At 45.7% G+C, this 21,715-nt stretch overlaps 1 protein-coding gene across 1 annotated transcript in view; it reads left to right on the top strand.

Moving 5' to 3' along the window:
- The window catches only part of LOC124234382 (Down syndrome cell adhesion molecule-like), a 684,040-nt gene extending 669,119 nt beyond the window's left edge, over positions 1-14,921 (top strand). Inside the window, exon 34 of the mRNA XM_046651745.1 lies at positions 14,569-14,921. Coding sequence (XP_046507701.1) covers positions 14,569-14,921 — 353 coding nt within the window. The remainder of the gene's footprint in view (positions 1-14,568) is intronic.
- Positions 14,922-21,715: the final 6,794 nt, after the last annotated feature.

The raw sequence follows: 21,715 nt of genomic DNA on the forward strand, positions 1-21,715 counted from the left end.
GGCCACTGACATCCTGGGAAGCATCCACCTCATTTATGTATCACCCAGTGAAGTACTTCATGCTTCCATCTAAGATCCACAGCCACCATCCCCCTAGCATATAAGGAGCTTCTGGATTAAATGATGGTCCTATTTGGGCAGACTTTGAACTAATTAAAGATTTGTTTCTTTTTGATGGCTTCTTGTTCATACTGTTGGATTAATATTGAAAAAGAGTTAAAACTTTTTTCATGACATTGTTGCCTGGATCCATCAGAGCAGTTGAAAGATCGTAACTAAGTTGCTGTTGTTTCAATATGCTATTGAGAATGAAATGATTGTATAACTTTAGATATGAAGACGTTTTTAAATTAATGGGAGTTCTAAAGTCCACAAACTTTGTTTCGTCCACGCTGGATGACTGTGTTATTATTGAACATCTGATATGCTTTTAGGAAAATGTTTCATCCTTCTGGAAGCCTTTCTGTTGCTCCTTTACAATGCAACTAAATTCAACATTGGGCACAGAACCCGAGGTTGCAGTTTCTTCTCCTGCTGACTAGAGGCTGTGTCAGAATTAGCAGTTCCTTGCGCTGTGTACCTGTGTTGCCGTGTACCTGTGTTCCCTCGTGATTCTAGATGGTATCAGTCAGTGTGTGTCTCTGGGGAGTCTTTCAAACCTCTGGATAGCTTTCTCCTCGCCATCAGTTCCTCTTCTTTTTTGATGATCTTTTTTTTTTTTTTCATTTATAATCCCAAGCTTTTCAACTCTGCACAAACCTGAATCAAGTTGAACGAACTTGGCCAGATCATGGCTGCAGAAACATAGGAAACATGTCTGTTGCCTTCGTATTTCTCTCCTAGTGTCTAGCAGATATCTGGCAGAACAGTGAGCGTTCAAGAAATACATTTAAATGACTTAATGATATTGAATATATACTCCTAACACTGTCTCACATATTGTAGGTGCTTAATAAATGTTATTGAATGAACAACTACATCATGGTTGTGATAATGACAAGACTAGCCAATTGGTTAAAATATTGCAATTATTAGAAATTATTAGTAAAACACAAGAGGACATTTAAGTCCACTCCATCTTCCAGCTTAACTTTAAACAAAGTGATTTATTTCCTATTCTTGCTCTAAGCAAGTCAAAAGAAAATCTCTTCTACAGATAAGGAGGAGATCCCCAAGAAATGTGGAAGGCTCATACAAGAGGCAAACATCAGAGTCTAGCTTTCGATTTTTAATAATACCTGAATTTTGAATTTTCTGCATTGTGGGACTTGTATATTTCAAATAAAATGCCCATTGTGTAATTGTTTTATTATGTTCCATAAGGGATGGCTATTTCTATCTTTTAAAACAAAAACAAACAAAACTCTCTGTTCCTCTGAGAAATAGCTGGAAAGTTCAACAGCTTCTCTTCCTCTCAGTCAGGGTAGCGTCAGTACTTTGGTTACAATACCTATTCTTGGTTTCGGGTAGCATCTTGAGCCAGTTTCTGACATTCTTGGATTACTGCTTCTTTATTCATGATGTTTATCCGATGCAATCAAGAGATGCTACTGCATGAAGCTACTTAAATCTATTTAAAGCTTCAAATGTGCAGCGTCATGCAGCTGACCCCACTAGCAGCAGGGGAAGCGTTGGCTCCTTCAGATCTCTGCACTTACCCTCTGGGGCCGCAGCCTTAAATGGACACACATCAGCCTGTGTCGTGATGAACACTGTTATGGTGTTCCAGCTGGAAATGACCACTGCCTGCCGCCAACTTGATGGTTCTCTGAATAACCAGTTATGCGAAGCAGTTTTTGAGTTTTCATTTTTTGATCCATTCATCCCATTCTTCATGCTCTCCTGGGTGTGTATTTGACCAAAAAGCTTGGAGAGTGAGAGGCAGGGCCCTTATCTGAAGGACAAGCCCACCTCTGCTCAGATCGTGCCCTCCTCCACTAAGGCTGGCCCTCTTGGTCTCCGTGTCATTTAGGTGCTGTTTTCCCCTCCGAAGGCTACATGGCTCTCATGTTGGCTCTTAAATCAAAATTAGACGCCAGAAATCTTCTCTGCCAAATAACCTCCTCCCCAGCCTCGCTCTTCCTGCATCATCTGAGAACTTGAGCTCTGCTCCTGGCTGGTCAACTGGCGCAGACTCCCGCCTCATGACCCAGGGCGTCACACTTCATTCCTCTCGGGGGGGGGTTCCCTCCTGCCCTTTCTCCTTTGGGTTGGGATGCTGGGGCCCCGTGCCTTGGGTTTGCATTCCTCCTCTTTTTCACATCATTCAAATTTAATTTAGAAATTTCTGTCATGAATGTTATTCCAAGAACTAGGGAAAGGGTCTCCTTTCAAGTACAAGTATCTTTGATGCCTACACATGCACATGTGTGTGTGCACAGGCATGCACACACATGCAAATACATGCAGACACACAGGAATGCACCTGTACACACACATGCATGCATACACACACAGGCATGCACCTGCACATGCACACTGTTGGTGTTGCTCTGGCCTTCACCCTTCCAGAGATGGGCCTGCTCCTTCCCTCCCAGCCTCTCTGCTTCCATTTCTTCCTTCAGTGTGTGTTTTTTGAGTGCCTACTCAATAACTGGCCCTGCTTTAGCAGCTGGGGATACAGCAGTAGAGAATATCCACAAAGACCCCACCTTGAAGGAGCTCACATCCCTGGGGGCAGACAGACACTAATCAAGTAAACAAATCACATAGTTTCAGATCATGAGCAGTGCTGGGAAGAGAAGTAAGTAGGAGAAGGAGATAGTCTGGCAGGGGCGTTTTATGGAGAGGATGGTCAGGGAAGGAAGGCCTCTTGGAGACAATGAGACCTGAGTTGAAATCTAAATGATGGATGAGGCAGAGGAAGTCCAGCAGAGATCCTCAGGGGACAGTGATCCAGGCAGAGGGAAGAGCAAAGATAAAGGCAGGAGACAGGAATGACCTTGGCATTCACTACCCACAGCAGGAGTTTCCTCTGAGCTGCCAAACTTACAAACTTTCAGACAGTCCCATAGAATTTCAAGTTAGAAGGACCCTGGGGCCTTTATCAACACCTCCGTACATTGCTATTCAGGCTTGTTCTGGGTAGATCTAAATATTCAGAAGTCCTCATTCTGGCTCCCTGCTAGAAAACCCAAATCTCTCTGATGTCCATTTGCATTTTTGTCTTCTTAAAGCCTCTCTTGTAATTTTAGTCTGATGTCCATTTGCATTTTTGTCTTCTTAAAGACTCTCGTGTAATTTTAGTCTGATGTCCCTTGGACACCTAAAGTGATGGTAGGGCTTGTTCTGAAGGTTCCCAAGCTTGGAACTCTAAGTCTGCTTGCCTTTTGCACCCACCTCCTCCCACTCTTGCCACTGGTTATGGATGCTCAAGCCCCCTTTCTGAGTGTTATTACTGATTTATTGTAGCTGCTTCTGTTGTGTGCATCCTCTGCCTCCTGGACTTGGATTCTCTTGTTCAAATTGCTTTTGCTCTGACTTCTGAGCCCCTTAGACAGCTCACTGTTTGGCTTGATAGGCTTATTTGGGTTCAGGTCTAGTTGTTGGGGAGCCCACGGGAGGTAGAAGTTGAGGAGGAGGGCTGTGCCTGATAGACCTGTGATGGAGAGGCAAGAGGGCCACCTGTGTCCTACTGAGTGACCAGAAGGAAGCTTCTAGATTCCAGTGCTGCACATGACAAGCAAAAAGGCTCTCCACAGTGACTGAAATTTCACTGCGTTTCCAAAAAGGGTCTGTCAGGACACAAATATATTGCACCCATTTATTCAACCCATATTTATTGAACAGCTTCTCTGTAAAAAGATACTGCATGAGGTATTATCCTAAGACACGAAAATGTCAATGTATTAAATCAACACTTCCCACAGTCTCCTTAGTTTATCAGAACAGCATGTAGTGTCATAGACAGCAGGTACTGAAGACACAAGACAGATAAATGAGGAGGTCCAAGAAACAAGGTGAAATCCAGCTTAGGAAGGCAGGCACCACCCCCTCCCACGCCCACACCCACACTCACGCACACAGACTACACACAGCCCAGTGAGATGTCATGATGAGCCAGGTCCAAGCTGAGGGTCCTGGGAATATAGAAAAACTAAGAAGCAGACAGCAAGACCATAGTCTGTCAGTGTGGTTCTGTGTGGATACAACTGGCACCAAGTTCTAATGCATCCTATACCCAAAGTGGAGAAGCAACAAGCCATAAATTCTGGTTACATAGTCAACCCCCTCGTGTTGATATCGCTTGTGTGGCTTCCCATGGCTCTCAGGATAAAGACCTAGGAGGCTGTGAGAGGTCAGCCCCGTCTTCCTCACCAGTCATGACCTCCCCTCTCTGGGCTCCAACTCTCTGGCCTCCTAAACCCCACAAACAAATATTTCCTCTGCCTGGAATCCTCTCATTTCCAGTTTAGCTCAGTCCTTCTGTGGGATGACTCAAGATGCACAGGGTTGTTGAGATGGGTCTGCCAGCTTCATGGCTGAGCAGATACAAGCCCCCAATGGGAGCTCCTCCTCGGTGGTCCCCAGTGTGTGGGTCCCTGTGGGTCTCACGTGGGAGCTGGAGCTGTCTTTGAACCTCACAGACCCTTCCTCACTGAGTGCTCCAAAATCCTGCTAATGAGTTCTGGGTTTGCCTAAATGCTGGGGGACATTTTCTAATCCTGCTTTTCTTCAGAACTACTTTATTTCAGAAGAATCATGAACAGCAACAAACTCTAAGCCCCACTTTATACCTCAGTGTAGTTTTCAAAGTCCACCGGGGAGTGGGGGATCACAATATCCATGAGCTCTTAAAAATGTATGAAGCCTCCGGAGTACAAGCCAAGAATGGTAATAGGATCCGTGTGCACGGACCTCTGCTATCAAGCGCACATTATTTATTTAGAGTTTTTCCTGGTTGCCGTTTGGGAGTGAAGATTCATTTTCCAGGAGAGGTTCGTTTACAAGTTTTCATTACCATACTGCAACATTAATGTTAAACTAAAAAAGTGTTAGATCTCGTCTGCCTCCAGTGTGGGCGGGCTGCACGCTCCCCTTTGTAACTTGCTCTTTGATGCCATAGTATCATTGGAAGGCTGATCTGTGTGGTTTTTACTGAAATTGCTAGAACTCCACGTAAGCATGCTTCACATCTTATTTTTGTGCCAACATCCAGCTCCATCCAAGCACAGATAGCGAACCTCGTTAGAAACTGATGAAAGTTCCTTTTCATGTGGCCCCGGAGGAGACTTAAGCCCCTAGGGACTCTGATTCACTTTCATCCTGTACGAATTTGTTGTGAAAGCATGTGTGTTTTCACAGTTGCCGACTAGTAAAGTCGTGCACAGGAAGGGGAGGAAGGCTATTGCATGTGCCTTGGAATTTTAGGTTCCCAGATATGCATTCATTTGTCCCATACTTATCCCTAAATTCCTGAGACAGACGCGCTTAACCAGTCTTCGCAGGTGAGATAGTTCAGAGCATAAGAAAGAATGTTTTAGACTTAAAGGTGCCCTTGGAAATTATTGTGCCCCCTTCACTTGACTAAAGACAGGGGTCACCAAAGTATGTAGAGAAAGAGGCAGGATTTCAACACAAAGTGCAGAACTCCTTGACTCATGCTCTTCCCTTTGTTCTAAGCTCCCACCTCATCAGGTCAAGTCAGAGAAAGACCTTCTGACCACTGTTCTGTCCAGCCCATCCCTGACTTTCTCCCATGAAGAACTGAAGCTGTAACTCCTTGTGGACTAGGGAGGTTGGGGAGCAGGATTCCTTATTCTGGTTGAATTGAGTGTTTTTTCAAGTGCAATTAAAGTAATAGAAGGATCCACTTGGAATCATGACCTTTGGCTATCTAAACTAAGATGTCTCAACAGTAGCACAATAAACACTTGAGACAAGATCATTCTTTGTGGTGTGGGCTGTCCTGTGTGTTGTAGGATGTTGAGCAGCATCCCTGGCCTCTGTACGATAGAAGCTAGTAGCAACCAGCACCCCCCCCCCCAATTGTGTTATCCAAAAAAGTTTTCAGATGTTGCCACATGCCCCCTGGGTGGGGGGAATCAACCTCAGTGAGGACCACTGATCTAAATGTTAGACCTTTCTCTTCTAGTGTGTGCGTGGCAAATGACAGGAACCGTAGTCTAAGAATAGATTCGTGGAATGCACATCCATTATAGATTTTCTGAATCGATTCATTCCTGTTCTGTTTCAGTATTGATTTTGCTATCCTTCTTCCAAAGCGAAAATGCATTCAAACTCCATGTGTGAGTCTGAATATATTGAGAAAGTTCAGGAAGTTTTGCTTTCCTGATAGGAAGGGGGAGTCTCCTGATTTTCAGCTAAGACAAGGCAGGTTTAAGTCAGGAACTTTCACACAGGCGGACTTGAAGGCCCCCTTGGTGGAGGATGGCAAGCTTTGAGCACGTATCTGCTGAGGGGTGTGGGACCGCCAGGGGGGCTCTGTGCTGGTTCAGGGCACCAGCAAGCAAAGAGGTTAGGGACAGAGGGAGAAATCGATGCTGACTTATTTAGTGTGAACTCTCAGAGATATTAGTGGCACCAAGGGTCCCCAGAGGGCAGTGACAGGAGGATGAGAAATGGAGCATTATGTTAAATAATAAGGTGCAACATTGAAACAAAGCTAAATCACCCCTCATCCCTCGAGGCGTGAGTCACAGCAGCGCCTGGGCTCCCGTGGCGGGGGTGAGGGAGGCAGCTTGTGGCGTGGGGGTCTGCGGGTTGATGAGGCAAAGTGGGATAAATGCTCTGGTAATGTAGAGGCCCCATGGGGGTGTGGGCTGTCAATGCCAGGCAAGGGGACAGGCCATCCTGCTGTCCATGATCCACACCTATTCTCGTATGTCCGCCTCAGTGTTCTCGCCCTCCCCACTCCTCTTTGCTTCAGTCCATGTGATGTCTTCACTTGTTCCCTCTCCAACTGCTTTTCTCTATTTGTGGCTCTTTGTCGCTCATTTCATCTCTCCCTGGTTCTATGCCTCCATGTTTCTTCCCTCTGAGTGTGTGTGTGTGTCTGTCTTTCTGATCTCCCGTCTTTCTCCCACTCTCTCTCTCTCCCTATCCAGTTGCTCTCTCTCTCTCCTTCATCCCCATCTCCCTCCCCTCCCTTTCCATCTCTCTCTCTCTTTCCCTCCCTCTCTATTTTCTGACTCTCTCCCCCATCTCTCTGTCCGTATCTCTCTGTCTGTCTCTATGTCTCTCTCTCTCTGTTTCTCTCTGACTGTCTCCTGTCTCTCTGTCTCTCTCTCTCAGCCCTCCTCCCTCCCACTTACCCCTGCCATACTCCATCCATCTCAGCCCAGTCTGACCGCAGTCTGGTCCGGCACCTTGGTCCCTAAATTTGGTTTCTCAGAGTTCTGTCTTCCCACAGTTATCAGCCATCTTCAGCCCTTGCCTGCACTGCACATCTCTGATGGGAGGACCATCAGCCTCGGGAGCAGGGCACAGTGGGTGACTGTTTATGACGTGCAAGTGCACAATTGAAAACCACAAAAATTTGTGAGCGGATGGGCCCCCAAAGGCCCAGACAGGACTCTTTTAGCCCGCTGTCACCCTGTGTATTCATGCTGGGTTTGGGAAGGTAGCTAACTAGGTGTAGCTAACCAGGAAGGTGCTAGAAGTGTGGGCAGTTAGGTAAGCAGTGCAAAAGGAAGACGTGGAAGGGAGCATCGTCCCCAGGTCATTTCCCTCCAGCTTTCAGAATGTGAGCCTGGGTCCTCCTGTCAACCACTGTCCTTTTCTCCTACATCCCTCATCCTTCCCTGTTAGTGTGCTGCTTGTCCCCCCAATTTTCCTCCCATCTCTGTCTTTCTGTCACACACACACATAGGCACACACACAGACACATACACATCACGCTTTCCCTGATGTCTGGGCCCTGCTTGCTGTGCTGCACTCACCTGTCTCCCCCTCCTGCACTCTCTGTTTTACTCCTTCTCCGTGCCTTTTACTTCATGGGTGGAAGTTTCCGCACAAGAGAAACAAAACAAGAAAGAGAGAGAGAAAGAAAGTGGAAAGGAAAGCTGGAGGGAAGCAGAGAGGAGAAGTTAGATAACAGAGGATGTAAGTCCTTGCCGGAATACACCGCAGTGCCACTGTGGCTGGTTTTCCTGGAAACAGCACTAAGATGTGGCTTGGGCTCTGCCAGCGTTCGGTGTTCTGTTCATGGCAATGGTAGGTTGATGCACAAGGATGCCCAGGGGCATGTGCACCTGACAGAGTGACTCTGGAGCTCAAAGCAAAAAATATCTTTAAACTTCTGCTAGGTCCCTGCTGCTTTCAGATGCATGGAAGAACTCCCGAGGGTCCTGGCTGGTTCCATCAGGGTGTGTGTCTCCATGGAGCATGGCGAGGGCTGTGTGGCCGGGCGGATCAGCACGGGAGAACTGGACGGGGAGGAAGCAAGAAGGCCCACTCTTGCGGAGAAAGATGCCTTCCAAGAGGCTTCTGCTCCATGTTCGGGGAGAATCCAGGAAAGCCGCTTCCAACATATCCCTGAGGGGGTCTCTGAGTGCCAGCTGGGCAGACGTCTGCTTCCTGGGAGCAGGGGAACTGGGAGAAGAGACTCTGGCTTGGCCTGTGGAGAGAAGGAAGGACGGATGACAGGATAGCCCAGCGAGGGGCTACTATGAGCCCAGAGCACGGGTGGGGACACCCTAAACCGCTACCATGTTGGCTGCTGTCATTGATCGTTCAAGAGAAATCTCCTCCTTTCCTTGGTTGATGGAAGCAGAGACTATTCTCTGGGCAGAGGTGTTCATGTGAAGCCCCCCAGCCCATTTCAGCTGAGAAGAAGGAACGTCTGTGTTAGTGTCCTATGGCTGCTGTAACAAATTACCACAAGTTACATGGCTCAAAACAACAAAAATTTATTCTCTCACAGTTCTGGAGGCCAGGAGTCTGAAATGAAGGTGTCAGCAGGGCTGTTCCCGCTCTGGGAACTCTGGGGAAGGGCCCTCCCTGCCTCTTCTGGCTTCTGGTGGCTCCTGGCGTTCCTTGTTTGTGGCTGCATCACTCCCATCTCTGCCTCCTTCTTCACACGGCTTTCTCTCCTCTTCTCTGTGTCTCAGATCTTCCTCACCTTTCTCTTATAAGGACACACGTCATGAATTTAGGGCCCACCTGAAATCCAGAGGATCTCATCTCGAGATCTTAATTACATCTGCAAGGACCCCTTCTCCAAATAAGGTCGCGTTCACAGATTCTGAGGGTTAGGACAAGGACACATCTTTCTAGGGATTGCTGATCAACCCAGTAAAGACAGAAACTAAGGTATGAGGAAGATTCCCTGCGCATCTCCCTGGCAGGTCTCCAGCTCATAACTTCAGCCCCTCTGAGAAGGGAGACGTCCGTCAGTAAAATTTTCATATACATTATCTAATTAAATCCTCACCACAACCCTCTGTGGCAGATTCCGCTGTTATTCCCAATTTATGAATGTGGAAACTGAGCCTGGATTTAAACCAGTCATATTAAATGCAGTCACTTACCATCCAGACTTCAATCTTAACTGCCACCATTAGAGTCATTGTTCCGTTTCTCCCATATGAAACAGGCAGAGGGAGGCAGGGAGGTTAAGAAAGGCAGGGGTGCCCATATCCAGATTGTCACCAAAATTTCCCATTTCACTTCTCTCTCTCTGGAGTGATAGGTGCACCGGTTGAGTTGGTATCTGTAGGCATCTGAAGAACATAAAAGATGGACAGGCGATTCGAGAATCCAGCTTCCCAGCTGGTACTTGGACTAAAATGTGGGGGGGCCATTTTGGTAGACATAAAGTACCTTTGATAAACAAAGCTCACCACCAGTTGCTCTGGTGCGTTCTTCCATATACGGGCATGAATTATTAAGAGAGCTCATTTGCAGCATTCACACAGCTGAAAGGGCTACTCCGGGTGCTAATTGGGAAACACACACTGTCAAAAGAGCTAATTAGAGCATCCTACAACTTAATCAAGCTTTGCCTGAAAAACTGGATCACTCGGAGACATTGGATATTCAGAGATACTTGGCAGACCCGCCATAAGCAAACACAAGAAGCCCTTGTACATCAAGCTGCGGTGCTGAGCTGTTTCCATTATTAAGGATTTCCGGTTCTCGCCAGTTTTTTTCAGCTACCCTAACCCTCTTGATCGCTAAATCTGAAGTGGGAGGCCCTGCGGGCAGGGGGCAGATATCATGGGCTTTGTCTTTTGATTTCGAACACATTTGGTCCATCCAATCTAGGACTGAGCATCCTGCAATCCAGCTGGGACCAAAAGGCTACTGCTTTTTAAGGATTTAATAAGCCCCCCTCATTCAGCGGGGAGTTGCCGGGATGGAGACTCATTCCCCAGTTTGTTACAACACGTTACAGATATGGCAAGTGTTCACGATTTGGTTGGGTCTCAGGAACAGCATGAGGCATTCTTGACCTACATTTTTAGATAACCCTGGAGGCAAATGTCTTCCACATTTGCTCAAGTAGTTGAACAAAATGATAAAAAGTAGTTTCAGTCATGTAAAGAAATAAAGGAGCAAATTAACATAATTTGCTTTTGGACTCAGGAATAAACACAGATAATCACTTTTAGGAAATTGGATATATAAAAATCCACAAATTTCAAAATGGGTAGAATAGGACATGTTGCTTCACGTGCAAAATGTTCTTCACACTGCAAAACAATTTTCAACTTTATTTTTTTATTACAGCTTTTAATGTTTTCATGATATTTGTTTGCAAATAATTAACCCCCGATAGAGAATGTGGAAGAATACATCTACTATCATAAATGAAGATAAATAATTTCAATGTCATCATAAAAGGCATCAGGGACATAAGATTTCGTTTTTAAAAAGTAAATACTTTCGTTTTTCAGGAGTGAAGCTAATACGCATGGCAAGGTGCACCTGCACCTTCACTATTAGGGTCTCTAATGGTGGACCTCATGCTATGATTTTTTCTAAGCCAAAGTCCAAATACGTCAAGTTACCAAAACCTTGTTCACAAGAATGTCAAATTATGTAATTTCTTTCTCTAAGAGTGTTATGGCTGATTTGTTGTTAAGGCATTTATTGTTGGGCTTTCTTTTGATCCAGCTCACTGTATAAAGCCAACATTGAATCAGAGTAGCTTTAATTTCAGTGAGCCAAATCCAAAATGTCTCTGGGGCCATTTTAGTGAAATACATGCTACAGCTCCTAATGAAATCATATAATGACTCACCATGGCTTCGTGGGATAAAGACATCCTGAGAAAGCCAAGGGGAAACACTAAGTGGACTCTTGCATCATAAATATCGAGTGACATGACAATGTAATTCAAAGACACGATAATCAACTGGTAAATTTCCCAAAAATAAGGTCATTGTCCCTCTTATCCTGGGGAAAAGTATCTCAAGAAAAGTAATAGCATTTTCAAAATCCTTATGTTCGTTTAAATTGTATAAAATGCATTTTTTGATGCCTGTTCTTGGTTTTATTTCTAGTTCTCTCACACCATTGGGCGGTCCTTTCCTCTTGTTTAATTGGTTTTCCCTTGCAGTGAGTGAACTTGAATTTTTGAAGGTTTGGGCCTTTAAGTCACTGTGTAAACACACACAGCTCCCATTACTTTGTGAGCAGGTCAGAGCTAGGGGCAGCCCCGCTTCGTACAGGTGGTTCCTTCATCCCCCGCTCTGCACTCAGAGCCCAGAACCTCCACGGGGCTGACTGAGGAAGACGTGATTGACAATAAGGAAAGCAGGGAATATTTTGAAGCAAAAGAAAGGAGAATTGTCAGTTATTTTAAATTCAGAAAGTTAAGGGATGAGTTATGCCTTTGATCTATTATTAAGATAAAAATGCCCACTAGACATCTCCTCTTGAGTGTCCCCCAATCACATCAAACTCAGCATGTCTGAAACCAAACCCAGTATCTATTTCTACCAAAATATGACCTTTCTCCTAGACGTCTCTTCCCAGTGAATGGTCTCACTGTCTCCCCAGTTTCCTAAGCTTGGAAGCTGGAAGGAGTCATCCCTGTCTCCTCCTTCCCCTTCACCAGTGCCACCTGTCATCAGTTCTGAAGCTGTCTTCCTTGACATATCTTCCAGTTTCGTTCCCTCTTACTTCCCACTGCTGCCTTCTGAGCTCAGGCCACCATCATGGCTCCCTCCCCTGCTCATCCTCCTAACTGGGCTCCTGGCTCCAGGTCTGCATACTCCTTTCCTTTTTCTAACTAGAGCTGCCTACCTGGTGTGTCATGAAGGAGTTACAGGTGAACCAAGCTGGTGAGCCCCTCAGGCCCTAAGATGGCCAGGAAGAGCCCCCTGAGTTCATCCCAGCATGCTGCGCAAATACCCCTTGTCTGCATGTATCTTGAAGTGAGAACGGGGGGAAGCACCAGGCTAGAGAACGAGCACTGCCTATTCCAAAACTGCGGAAGTTCAGCTCCAGGCTTCAGTCCAGCTCAACCTGGGGAATGTTGGGTGCAAAGTGTATCTAGTGCCTGGGTCCTCATTGTGCTCATGCATTGCAGGGGACCAAAGAGATGTATCGAAGACTTGAACCAGGATCATGAAGATGGGATCAGAAAGTAGTCAAGAGGTATTTTGCAAGTAGAATTAACCCAGAGAAGAAGGTGTCAGAGAGGGCTCAAGGTTTCAAGCATTAAGGTCTCGGAGGAGGAGGATGACATGAAACAAGATTAGGCACACAGGAGAAATGGGGGTTAGGCTGGGAGTCAGGGCTGACTTTCATGAACTGAGTTTGTAAATCATGGCATTCAAAATTCAGGATGGACATTCATGTGGAAATGTCTAGCAAAACATCTGAAATTCAAGTGTAGGGCTCAGGAAAGAGAGCAAAATGGAAAAGATAGATGTGGGAACTACTCATAAAGAGGTGATGCAGCAGCTGAGCTCTCTGAGAGGGAGCTGAGCACAGGCCACTGGGAAAATCTTGTATAGAGGAATAATGGAGGACAAGGATCCAGCAAAGGAGAGTGACAAGTGGCAATCAGAGACGTAGGAAGGTATCTGGGAGAACAAAGTGCCATGGAAACTGAGAGTTCTAAGAACAGAAAGATCAACAGCATCAAATGTTGTAGACCATGCAAGTAGGATGAAGACCAAGAAGAAACCAAGGAATGTGGCAATAAGAGGTCATAGCTGACCTTGAAAGAACAATTTCAGGGGGCAGGCCTGGTGGTTTAGTGATTAAGTTCATGCACTCCACTTTGGTGGCCTGGAGTTCATGGGTTCAGATCCCAGGTTCAGACCTACGCACTGCTTATCAAGCCATGCTGCGACAGGTGTCCAACATATAAAGTAGAGGAAGATGGGCACAGATGTTAGTTCAAGGCCAATCTTCCTCAGCAAAAAGAGTAGGATTGGAGGCAGATGTTAGATGTTAGCTCAGGGCTAATCTTCATCAAAAAAAACAAAAACAAAAGAAGAAACTATTTCAGTACTTAATGGTGATAGAAGCTGTGGCAGTTCAGATTTTCCAAGAAGACGATGCTAAAATAGATTAGATATGCAAGGGATTTACTGGGGAAAGTCTTGCAAAGAATAGAGAGAGAGGGAGCAGGAGCAGGCAGGGAGAGTCCCCAGACCAAGATACAGATCTGACACCTGTGGGAGGAGAAAGGGAAGAAAGGATTGGACAGGAAGAACCTCAGACTGCCGCACACTGCTGAGGAGGCTGCAGCCAGGACGATGGGGAATCTCTGAGCCAAAGTTGCCTTTTAGAGAAATCCCACATTGGGTGGGAATGGCCATCAGGAGGATCCTGTCATGCTCAGGCAGTAGCTGGCAGCAGCCTGGAGGCCGGGTGGCCTCGGCATTCTGGAGGGTGCAGCTGGACCACCAGCCAATCTCTCTCCCGGCGGTAGGTTCTCTTGAAGGAGACCTGAAGGTGCATTTCCATAGCACCACAGAAACCAAAGTGAGTGGTCTCAAGAAGAAAGCAGAAATGCTAATATTGTGGTCCAAGCTGTTCTTGTTTTTGTACACAGCACTAACTGAAACAGAAGAGACACAACAGGTTTAGCAGGTAGTCAAAGCCTGGGAAGGAGGCCATATGCTCTGGGATTTTCACCAAGAGCAATTGTAGAAACCCAGACTCTAAGTGGCCAGCCAAGGTCACACAGTTTTGTGGAGTTGTTGAGACTAGGTTCAGCTCTTCCTTCCTCCTTCCTCAGCATCCCTGCCTCCCTCCTCAAACCTGGCACTCTGCCGGCACTTGCCATCACATCCGGGGCTCGGTCTATCACATTTTATACCTGATGTGCACTGCTGCCTTTGATGTCATTTTTCTTTCCGTTGTGGGGTTTTGGAGGACCTTGTCATCTCTTTTTCTCTGGTTAAAGTGTGACATTTAAGAGCCCAAGTTAACGTGCTGTAGAGAAGCCAGCTCTTCCTGTGCCCAGGGGAGAGGTGTAAGACAATTCCACCTGCCCCTGTGTGAGTTCTGACCAGGGGTCTTGAAAAGCGTGCCCAGGAGCAGTGACGTGTCCATCTCCAAACCCTATGCATGCACGCAAAAGCCCTCAGCACCTGTTGACCGAATGAAGAAACCAGCTAACCCCTCTGTGTTTCTTTTCAGGTGACCTCATCCATTTGCCTCCATACCTTAGGATGGACTTTTTGTTAAACCGAAGCGGTCCAGGCACCAGCAGGGACCTGAGTTTAGGGCAAGCGTGCTTGGAACCTCAGAAAAGTCGGACCCTGAAGCGCCCCACGGTCCTCGAGCCAATCCCCATGGAGGCCTCCTCCTCCACGTCCTCCACGAGAGAGGGACAGCAGTGGCAGCAGGGGGCCGTGGCCACATTACCTCAGCGAGAGGGCGCAGAGCTTGGACAGGCAGCTAAGATGAGCAGCTCTCAAGAGTCCCTGCTTGACTCTCGGGGGCATTTGAAAGGAAACAACCCCTACGCGAAATCGTACACCCTGGTATAACAGACAGCATGACTGGACAGCCGTTGTAAATACAATTTAAAAAATCCAATCAAAGCTACCTTTTTTTTACGGAATTCCGATATTTATAATTAAAGAAAATTGCCAAAATATATTAAAAAAAAAAAGAGAAAATACTGAAACCACAGACAGTGCAAAGACTCTCCTGCTTTTTTTCTGTCTGAGTGTGAGCTCCATCTGCCTGGGCATCTGATTTTTTGGGAAAGAAGTCCAGTTTTATGATCTTCACAGGCTACTGCATTTTTACTGATTTTCTACAAAGTGCATGGGGGACTAATTCAACCTTCTGACTGGAAGTTCTATCACACAAGATTCAAGAAAGAAAACAGGAAAAAAAATTAACCCTCTTTGTGAATTTAAAAGGGACAATGATGTGAGGGCAGGGGAACTTTAGCCACATTCGCACACCTTTCTTTCCCATTAGAAACGGGGTCCCCAGTCTGACCTTGTTCTGTTGTTCATTAGGACGAGTGCCATCAGTGAAGGGGGGGGGGGAATTGATCTGGTTTCCTTTTTTGTTTATTTTTTAATTTAACGAGACACTCTTTGCATTTTGTCTAAGCGAAATAAAAAAGAAAAGGTGGTCTGCCTTTATTTCGATGTCTGCTTCTCTTGCCTCCTACTGATTGCTGGGTCCTCCTTCCTATGGATGCTTGTGTTTGCAAATACCAGGGCTGAACCTAGAACCCAGCTGAATAAACCAGAGAGGATGCCAACACTCTGAACTTCTCGGGAACGGCTGGCAAGAGCACAGAAGGTGCAGCTGGTCTCAGCCATAACAAGGGGCTGGCCAGGTTTTCTAGGCTTCCCAAATGCTCACCTGGCCCTCTGGCTAGATCAGGGGCCAGCAAAGCATGGCCTTTAGGCCAAATTCAGCTCACTTCTGTTTTCCTAAATAAAGTTTCATTGGAACACAGCCATGCGCCCCATTTGCATTTTGTCTATGGCTGTTTCATGCCACAATGGGACAGTTGAGCAGTTACAGCAGAGATGGTATGGTCAACAAAGCTGAAAATATTTACCATTGGCCCTTTACAGAAAAAGTTTGTAGACCTCTGCTCTAGAGTCCCACAGCTAGCCCCAGCTTGCTGGAGAGAGGAAGAGAGGACCAGGAGAAGTCTGTGCATCCTACTTTCCCAGATCTGTCCTGTCACCACTGGGACTGGTACCTAAATATGCAATAGACCATCCTCGTGTATGTTGCCTCCAGGTCACTCCTCCATACTCAGAAGAAAACTAGTTGATAGTAAGTGATGTTCCTCTGAAATCTAAGTTTTTATTGTCATTCTTATTCCTCCAGTTTAAATTACTTACTTTGTGGCTCGTCCTAACAGACAACTTGCTCTTAAACAGTATGGTCTGCGTTCGTCATCCCATGAGCCTTCCATAGTGTGCTTTAGAAACAGCATGTAATCCTCCCATGGTACCCACATCCCATTCCAGACTCCCTTTCTCAAAAGAGAAGGATATCCAGGTCTCCATGTCAGAGGTTTGGCATTGACCAGAAAACTTGATCAAATGCCCATGGGTGCTCGGTTCCCCAGGTAACAGACTGCACAAGTACCTTCTTTTCCCTTAATATTCTCTACAGGCTCCCCTTTAAGCCACCAGCATAGGCTGGTGACGATTATTACCACCTGGGAACATGTTCAGAAATTTCTTTCCTTTTCTCCCTCCTTCCCTCATTTATTCCCTTCCTTCCTTTCTTTCTCCTTCCCTCCTTTCTTCCCTCTTTTCCATCATTTCTTCCTTCCTTTTATTTTCCAGGTAGGCCCATTTGCCCACGTAGATGCAATGACACCAAGAGCCTGCAGAACAGGTCCAGACCCATCTCAGGACCGCCGGCTGGTGCTACCATTAGGTGACTCCATGGATGTGAGATGTGCGTTTTTTCTTGCCATGGTTTCAGAATTTAATCCATGCTGATAACTTATTGTCTGCACCCTCACAGACTGTTTTTTTATGGAAAAGAAATAAAATGCTAGTTTCTGGGAAAAAAAATTAAAGCTCTCTCTTTCATCAGTCTAAAACTTCTATATTCCCCAAACTTAGAAATTTACCTTTTTTTAAATTTTTCTCTCAAGCTGTGCAAAAATAAAAAAATTCTGTATCATGTCTGCCTCTGGAATGAATTACTTTCAATAATCTTGCCTTGAAAATGCTTATTAAAATGAGTTCAGCACACAAGCACTGTGTCAAAGGTCCACCTCCATACCTGTCAGATGGGACCCGGTATTCCTGTCTATAAAGAGATCCAGATGCTTAGATTAAAGGAACGCTGTGTATTGCAAAAACTGTTATAGAGAGTATCATAATTAATCTTCCTCCAGACCTCCGCCTGTCTCTAATCTGATTTTTAATGTCTTTGAGAGGTCATTTTATTAGCCTTAGTCTATAACCAGATTGTTGTATCTTAGAGTGGTGAAACTCAGACTCTGGACAATAAACGTTGGGTCAATGGACTGGGTTTCCTCCAAGGCACCCATCTGGTCCCCAGTCTGAAAAATGCCCACCTTCCTGAAGTGAGCAAGATCTCTTAATACGTAGCCGGTAAGCCACACAGAACCCAATGCTCATACATCTACAGGAGCCCTGGTGCTTCCATTCAATTCACATTGAACTGCCTACCCGCTTCCTTGTATCCATGTCTGCTATGATTACCCATGAAGAGAAGAGTGTGGAGAAGTGGAGGTGAGAAAAGATGGAAGAGTAGGATGGCATAAAGCTGGTCACAGGCTAGACTGGGTAAACTCTAATCCCATCCTATTTGTGTTCTTGCTATGGAGAATCTTGATAATGTCTTAAGACACAAAAAACACACTATTGCTTAAATTGCTCTTAAGCAGTAGACGACCACTCAGTTAAGGTCCCTCTGACCTGGGCCCTTGAGTCCTCATATGCCAAAAGCTTCATGCCATTTTTAAGGAAATGACTGAAGCTTTCCAGAAAAGCTGTGAACTCGGTAAATCTATTTCCTGCAATGGCAGACAGTGTGGACGGCCTCCAGGGCCCAGAGCAGGAACGGAAATACAAGGACTGGTTCATTATAGTCACCTACCCTGGAGAAGTTTAAAGGGAGCTAAGAGTATGAGCCTGTTCAAAAGCCTTCTTTAACTGCCTAACAAATGTGACCCAGAAAGAGGGCTACTTCATCAACTCTCTAAAAGTCTCTCGGGAAGACTGTCAACAATTTAATATCCAGGAGTCCTGAGCACCACGTTACTTTTCCAACCATTGACCCACAATGACCTGCCAAACAACAGAGTCAGGGGAATGAGTCTGGAGGGAAGGAAAGGTTTTCTGCAGCTCTTAGAAACCAAGCTGTTGCAATCCTTAACAAGGGCTCAAATCAAGGAGTCTTCAGGTCTGTGTGAAATAGTGTTTGTTTGCTCATGTATGTTTGTTTCTTTGGGAAGACGCATGATGGTAGAGCTCTTGGGTGGCCTAAGGAATTCCTGAGCCTGATGCGCCGGGGCTAGGACAGAGTTAGATGGTAACTAAGGACAGCACCCTGGCTGAGCATCTCGCCCCCAGCCAGCTGGGACTTAAGACTGGATGGACTTCAGCGTGACCTGGGTCACTCAAGTGTCATCGAGTGAAGGAGTAGGGAATAAGCATTGAGAGACAATCCTCCATGGGTCCCTTGCATTTGTGTATGTCTTCTGAGCAGGGGCATTCATGGATTCTGTTCTGCGTTATCTTTGCATAACAACTAGCTGTAGAAGACAGAGATCTGTCTCCCTGCTGGGCAAAAGGCAGAAGTGTTTGCTGCCAGGATAACAAAAATAGTATCTCTCTCTGAGGCAAAGTTTGGCAGGTTTGCCAGCAACCCCTTTTAAAGGTTTGGGGTTTCCATTAGACACAGGCATTCAAACCCTCACTCCTTCCTGATGTTCTGGGAGAGGGGGGAGTCTCAGGCAGCCTCCCTCACCTCCTTCCATCCTCACTCCATTTCCTCTTCTCAATGAAACCCTCCTTGTGCACTCTATTTAATACCTCATTCTGCCCGCCTCTTGGCATTTCTGTTTCCTCATACCTTCTCCAGCTCTCTGCCCTTACTCTTATCATCTTCTAAATTACTGTATCATTTACTTATTTATAATGGTTATTATTCATTATGTGTCTTCTCCCACTAGAATGTCAGCTCCACAAGGACAGAACTCTGTTTCATTCATCACGTCCCCAGTTCCTAGAACAGCACCTGGCCCATGGTAGCATCCTATAAGTATTTGTTGAATTAGAAAAAAAATGTTTGGTTTCCTAAGCTCAGGATTCCACCGCTGGGACACAAACCCACTGTGTGCACAGCATCCACCTGGCTGCTCTGCATCACCCCATGGGCCTCGGGGACCTAGGGAAACTGGTAGGAACATGGCACGCATGCTGACTCCTGTGCAGTGAGTAATATCATGCTGAGTCTCTGAACTCAGGCTTCATGTCTTCGTGTCTTCAGGCTGCATCCATGGAAGTGTGGCAGGCCAACGTGTCAGCTTGCAAGTATGATAAAAATCCGAGACCCTCTATGGTTCTTGACAATAACAAACTAGACATGGGCAGCACTAGCTCCCTCCTCCACTCTCTCGTAGGACTAGTTGCAGATTAGACTTCTGGGTGTGATGCACTCACTCACAAATTTTTTGCAATTTGATGGGAATGTTGTTGGTTTTTTCCTTTTCTCAATTTCTCACTTTCAGAAAGAAAGAGAAAAAATGGAAAAAGTAACTTTGAACACATGGCAAGGGGTGCCTGCTTTCATCTCCCAAGACAAGCTTGGCAAAGCCAGAAAGCTCTTTGTGTCCCAGAAACTTCAAACCAACTGTAAGAAGAAAAGGCAATGTTTGTTATCTCTGGCATTGTGCCTGCCCAGAGAGGGTTGTGTTCTGCCACAAAAAGATAGCCTTCCCATGGAGAACAAAACAACTGGGACATACATTCACATGTGTGTTAGAGGGAAGGTGCTCAGAAGTGTCCTCGAGACAGCAGGGCCTGGGGCTGGAGCACCACCAAAGTGGTTACCATGTCCCCTAGAGATTGACAATGAGAGAGAAAGTGGCATTTCCAACCACGCTGTGTGTAGGCACAAGGTTACATTCTCAAAGAGTTAATTTAGGGTTTGCCTCAATCTCTCATCTTCTGAGCTTCCTCCAAGGGTTGAGGGCCTCACTAAATAGAGGGGACCTCCTCTTACCACTCGATGGAGAAATATTTTAGCACTCTGTTAAAAGGATGCTTCCTGTTTCTAGATCTGAAATTACAAATGCCCTATAAAGGTGCCACTTCTGAGATGGAGTAATGATGGTACCAGGGTGCTGATCCAGCATCAGTCCGCAGGTATGTGGAAATCAAGGACCCATGCCCTGAGTAACAGCATGATTCTCCATGCAACCACTGTGCCCACACTCAGTAACACACAAATGAAACACATCCCACACACCATGCCAACAGCCCTCCCACATTTGTTTCCCCATCCAAGATGGGAGGTTGCTCTGCCATTGCCCAGGAAGGTGACCTGATAACAGTCCAAAGAAATACACTCTACACATGCAAACCAGGTAAAGATGCATACGTTCAAATTGATTTTATTTCAATGTAGTGCTAACCCAACACTCTACCTATTCCTCTGACTGCGTGGCTACATGACAAGAGGACATTCCTGTCCCATTGAAACTTTCACTTATCTTCTCTTACAACTCTTTTGTGATCTTCATCTTAGTGAATTTTAGTGAATGACATTCAACCCACTCGTGTGGCAAGAGTTAGCCGTCAATATCAATGTACTGGTGTTTCCATTAAGAGGAGTAAGAGTCTTTTGCATCAAACCAAGCATAATGAAGATGCTTCCAACAAGTGTTATCAGAGCATGCAGGAAGGGCACATGAGATGTCTATGGAGCTTACTGGAAAATCCTTCAGGACCCATCCTTCTCAAAGACTGCACTCAAGATGCCTGTGTTTGTCTGCTTGCCTGCTGTATGTGCCCATTCTGATGAATATGAACATTTTTGTTTGTTTAAAGATGTCGGATCATAGGAGGATTTGGAGTTGGCCAAGCACGTGGTGTCTGCAAAAAAACCCACTGCACTGAGACGCTCAACTCTAGTACCACCAACTCTTGGAATTCTTGGTGCGATCCTATGCATGGCCATCTGATTTGGACGTCTGCAAACAGACTTGATTGGACCAGAAGATTTCTAAGGCCCTTTTGGCTCAACAAAGAGAGGATCCTTCTCAATGTCAGTCTCATTGGATAAATATTTGAGCTCCTCAGAAGTGTGTGCCAGTGGTAAGGGCTGCATTTCATTCATCTTTTTGGACCCCTACACCCAGCAGAGACATTAGCCAAAACTGGTAAGTGATTTTAAATGATGCTTATGAAGTGAATGTAGGTGTGCAGATGTTTGTAGAATGTAAAAAGGATGCTCTAAATGTCCATGAGCCCCGGGTGTAAGAAAGATTTTAACCTTTGTAATAAACTCCTTAATTCAGCTAATTATTGTGTGTTTGCTCTTTATCCTGGGGGAGGGGAAAATAAAGAAACAACCTGGTTATTCAAAAGTCTCAGGTAATAGAGACTTCACTCCGTGTTGTGTAAAATCTCAAATACTGCTGTTGAAAAGATTGACCTTCTCTCAGACCTTTCTAAATAAAAACTTCTCTTTAGGTAAACTCTATCCAGACATCACGTTTAGCAGATTTCTCAGTGTGTACTGGCACCCCTTGTGTAATAGTCAGCAGAACAGTGATTTTCATCATTGGTAAAAAGACTGGTGGTCTGTC

The sequence above is a fragment of the Equus quagga genome, unplaced genomic scaffold, assembly GCF_021613505.1.
Source record: "Equus quagga isolate Etosha38 unplaced genomic scaffold, UCLA_HA_Equagga_1.0 73442_RagTag, whole genome shotgun sequence".
Taxonomy (NCBI): Eukaryota; Metazoa; Chordata; class Mammalia; order Perissodactyla; family Equidae; genus Equus; species Equus quagga.